The sequence below is a fragment of the Aquarana catesbeiana genome, linkage group LG01 (assembly GCF_042186555.1).
Source record: "Aquarana catesbeiana isolate 2022-GZ linkage group LG01, ASM4218655v1, whole genome shotgun sequence".
Taxonomy (NCBI): domain Eukaryota; kingdom Metazoa; phylum Chordata; class Amphibia; order Anura; family Ranidae; genus Aquarana; species Aquarana catesbeiana.
Genome location: NC_133324.1, coordinates 16869866 through 16874662, shown reverse-complemented (window position 1 = coordinate 16874662; position 4797 = coordinate 16869866). Strand labels below are relative to the sequence as shown.

The following is a 4797-nucleotide window of genomic DNA, read 5'->3' as shown; positions in this document are numbered from 1 at the left end:
ACTACTACTACTACTACTACTACTACTAATTATTATTATTATTATTATTGCAATACTACTAATAATAACAACAATGATACTACTACTACTACTACTACTACTACTACTACTACTACTAATTATTATTGTAATACTACTAATAATAACAACAATTATAATACTACTAGTACTACTACTACTACTATTAATATTAATTATTATTATTATTATTATTATTATTATTATTGTAATACTACTAATAATAACAACAATGATACTACTACTACTACTACTACTACTACTACTAATAATAATAATAAGAATAATTCTTCTTCTTCTTATTATTATTATTATTATTGTTATTATTAGTATTATTATATTGTAATACTACTAATAATAACAACAATGATACTACTACTACTACTACAACTACTACTAAAAATTATTATTATTATTATTATTGTAATACTACTAATAATAACAACAATGATACTACCACTACTACTATTACTACTACTATTACTACTACTACTACTACTAATAATACTACTACTACTACTACTACTACTACTACTACTACTAATAATAATAATAATTATTATTATTATTATTATTATTATTATTGTAATACTACTAATAATAACAGCAATGATACTACAACTACTACTCCTACTCCTACTACTAATAATTATTATTATTATTATTGTAATACTACTAATAATAACAATGATACTACCACTACTACCTATACTACTACTACTAATAATAATAATTATTATTATTTTTATTATTTATCATCTTTTCACTAGACTCTTTTTTTTTGGTTATTTTTAATAAAAACATAAAATAACATACAATGCATTGAAATTAAAATGTTTGTGTTGTATCCTATTCACATAATTTATCATATTAATATGAGTATAAACATGAAATATTTCCCTTAGAAGAGATCCAACAGAAACACGTTTTATACATTTTATTTCAACAAACAAGTCACATATTTAATTTGCTTGGAATTAAAACAATCTCCCACCAAACCTCTTTTACTGTCAAGAAAAAAAAAAGAAAAAGAAAATGAAGGAAGGGAGTGTATAAACAAAATAAAAAAGTGAGTAAATATATGGATGGGGGCAGTGGGAAAGAGACTGAGAAAAAAGGGTGCACAGGGAAACAGAGAAGGGGAGATAGAGAGAGAGAGAGAGAGAGAGAGAGAGAGAGAGAGAGAGAGGGGGGGGTCGGGAATTAGAAGGGGGAGAGAGAGAGGGGGGGAGGGGAGAGAATTAGAGAGGGGGAGGGGGATAATTAGAGGGGGAAAGAGGGGGGGTTCGAGGGGGAGGAGAGAGAGGGGGGGGGAGTTAGGGGGGAACAAGAGGGAGAGGGGAGAGAACTAGAGGGTGAGAGAGAGAGAGGAGGGGGGAGAATTGGAGAGGGGGAGGGGAGATAATTAGAGGGGGGGATTAGAGGGGAGAGAGAGAGGGGGGATTAGAGGGGAGAGAGAGGGGGGGGATTAGAGGGGGGAGAGAGAGAGGGGGAATTAGAGAGGAGAGAGGGGGGAATTAGAGGGGGAGAGATATGGGGAATTAGAGGGGAGAAAGGGGGAATTAGAGGGGGAGAGGAGGAATTAGAGGGGGGAGAGCGAGGGGGAGATTAGAGGGGGGAGAGGGGGAATTAGAGGGGGAAGATAGAGAGGTGGGATTAGAGGGGGAGAGAAAGGGAGGAAGCGAGAAACAGAAGGGGGGGGAGAGAGAATAGGAGGTAGTAGCAGAAAGAGGGAAAGATAAGTAAAGAAGGAAAGAAAGATGAGGAGAAAGAGGGAGGGATAGGGCATAGGGATAAAGAAGGAATTAGAGATAGAGAAGGGAGAGGGAAAGAGAGATGGAGGCAGAAAAAGTAAGGGGGGAGAGAGAAAGAAAATGAGAAGAGGAAGAGGGAGTGAGAAAGAGAGAAAGAAAGAGAATGAAAGTGAGAGAAAGGGTGAAAGAAATGGAGAGAGAATTAGAGGAGAGAGAGAGAGGGAGGGTGAGGGAAGTTGAAAGAAAAGTAGAGAAAGAGAGGGAATAGGAGGTAGTAGCAGATGGAGGGAGATGTAGGTAGGGAAGGAAAGAAAGAAGAGAAAGAGCAAGGGGTAGATGAAAACATAGGGAAAGAGAAACAAATAGATAAAGATAGGGGTAGGGGGATAGAAAGAGAGAGAAGAGGGGAGAAAGAGAGCAGGACACAGAAAAAGGGAGAAGGGGGAAGAGAGGGAGAGAGAATAAGAGAGGAGAGAGGGAGAAAGAGGGATAGAGATAGAAAGAGACAGAGAAAAAGAGTGAGGGGAGCTAGAAAGAGGGAGAAATAAAGAGAGAGGAGAGGGAGATAAAAAGAGTGAGAGAAGAGAGAGAGTTATAGAAAGGGAGGGAGAGAGAGAGAGAGAGAGAGAGAGAGAGAGAGAGAGAGAAGGGGAGAGAAGGCTGGGAAGAGAGAGAAGGGTGGGAAGAGAAGGGTAGGGTAGACCTCTGCATTGCTACACTGAAGAGACAAGCACCGACCCCAACAATTTGCTGACCACTTTTACTAGTAGATGTTGTAGGACTGCACATCACACCAGACACACGTACAGTGCTCACTGCCTGTAGACATCAGGACCGCTCTACTCTAGTCAGTGGCTCTCCAGCTGCTGACCATCCATGACCCCAAAGCCGGTACTGCTGGTGGAACAACAGCTGAGGAGTCACAGGCTGTCCAAGCTTGCTAGTCCTTGGTCAGTCCTAGACTTGACCCTTCGCTGAGTTGGTTCTTCAGACAAGAAACTGATTAGACTTCAGCCCTGTCCTCTTAACCCTTCCTTGTCTTGTCTGGAGCCCACAACCTCTGAAGAGAACCTGTCTCTGCTGCCCACACAACCCATGAGTTTTAACATATGTGGGGTCCCATGCTCTAGGCTTTTTCCTGGTGCTCCCAGGGCATGGGGTCATTGTCCTCCCCGGCAGTGGTGTTCCTGCGGTCCTGCCAGAAGTGCTCTACATCTGGGAGAATTTTCTCCTCGGTTTTGGAGTCCTGAGAAAGTCGGTGGGTAGTGGTTGGGCATTGGAAGTCCTGCAAAGACTGGATGGTGCTGGGCATCATGTCTGCTCCATTCTCCCCCGCCCGGGGAGCTCCGACCGTGTCCTGGCCCTTCTCACACTTCATCATCGTCCAGATGCTCTTGAAGCCCTCTCTGAACTCCTCTGACACAGCCAGGAACACTGCAGGGTTCAACGTGGAGTTCAAGAACAGGATCACCTGAGCCAAGACCATCAGGGCACTGGGTGGCTGTAGGATGCCATAGTTGCTATGCCTAGCCCAGATCCACACAATCCACTCTGGGAGCCACATGGCTTCAAATGCCAGGCTCACACACATCAGCATGGAGGTGATCTTCCTGCTGAGAACGCGGGGGTTGGGCACGCGGTTCCTCCTTTCTTTCCTCCTCCGCAGAGCTCTTATGTAGCAGAAGAAGGTGAAGACCATGGGCAGGACGTAAGCCAACACCGGGTACAGCTTGCTGAAGACACTCATAAAGTTGGCGGCCTTTTCTGTAACATCAAAGGTGCAAGTCAAGCCCTCCTGACCCATGGTGAGCTGGGTGAAGATGAGTTGAGGCAGGGGCAGCAGGAGGGACAAGGACCAGGAGAAGAGCAGGACTAGCACCACATGCCTCTGGCTAAAGGTGATGAACTTGGGTGGGGTGATGACATGCTTGTAGCGGGCTTGGCTTATGGCGGCCAGTGTCAGGCTCTTCACAATCAGGCAGCTCTGGAGGAACCACTCAGTGGTCTTGCAGACAAAACCCCCAAAGAGCCAGGACTGCTTGGCATAGGTGACTATTCGCACTGGGATGCAGAAGAGGATGAGCAGCAGGTCGGCGACCCCCAGGTTGATGACCAGGCAGTTGACCACTGAACACTTCCCTTTTCTGAAATCATGGATGAGGATGGCGACAAGGAGTAAGTTCCCACCCAAGCCCACCAGGCAGATGGTGCTCAGGAACAAAGGCAGGACCACTGTGATCTCTTTGCCCACCTCCGGTGGGTCCAACCCGCTTGAGAAAGCCAAGAGTGCGGAGCTGTTCATGGTCCTGAAGGGGAAGCTGGTCATTAGATCCCTAGGGCCACGCAGTCATTCAGAACCCCAGATCGGTTTTAGGTGCTCCTCACACTTCGAGGGCTTCCAGGAACACCACCTCTCAGGAGTTTTAGTCCATCCGCATGTGCTTCACCTGTTGAGTCGGGAGCGCAGTCGGCAGAGCTCAGAGGAACCGACCTGCGGAGTGGAGCGGCGTCCAGTGACTGGTGCTGTCCATCTGATGTGGTGCTGAATCTTCTCTCCTCGTCTAGTTGTGATAAAGAGAGGCGTGGAAAGTGCACATAGCACCAGGCACAGCCACCCTCCCCTCTCCTGCCTCCCCATTAATGGCAGTTCATCCCCCTCATTTCCTAAAGTCATCCTGCACAGCTGTGGCTGGAGCCCTGGCACTGCCAGCTGGGATCTGGGCTTCTGGAGCTTTGCAGCTACTCAAGGTCAACAGGCTGGGGGAAGGGAAGGAGGGAGGGGGTGACTGGGGAGTGGGCACTGCCCTGGGGTAACTGCCAGCTACACTCACCTGTGGCATCATGTCAATGCTCTGCTAGGCTTGGTGTGCTGCTGCCCAGATAACATGAGGCTGAACCCTTCCATCTAGCTGCTCACAGTCTAATGCCAGCTTGGACTTGTTGTCCATCTAACTTATGCTTGCAATCCATCCCATGTACCTGTAGTTCATGGCATGCAACAGGTCTGGCATTAAATTGAATGTAC

General features: G+C 45.8%; 1 protein-coding gene across 1 annotated transcript; it reads right to left on the bottom strand.

Annotated features, from left to right (window-relative positions):
• Positions 1–1627: 1627 nt before the first annotated feature.
• On the bottom strand, positions 1628–4478 carry LOC141130140 (G-protein coupled receptor 151-like). The gene has a single exon (XM_073618093.1). It carries the CDS (start codon positions 4096–4098, stop codon positions 2899–2901), a length of 1200 nt encoding a protein of 399 aa, XP_073474194.1. The 5' UTR covers positions 4099–4478; the 3' UTR covers positions 1628–2898.
• Between the last annotated feature and the right edge of the window lie 319 nt (positions 4479–4797).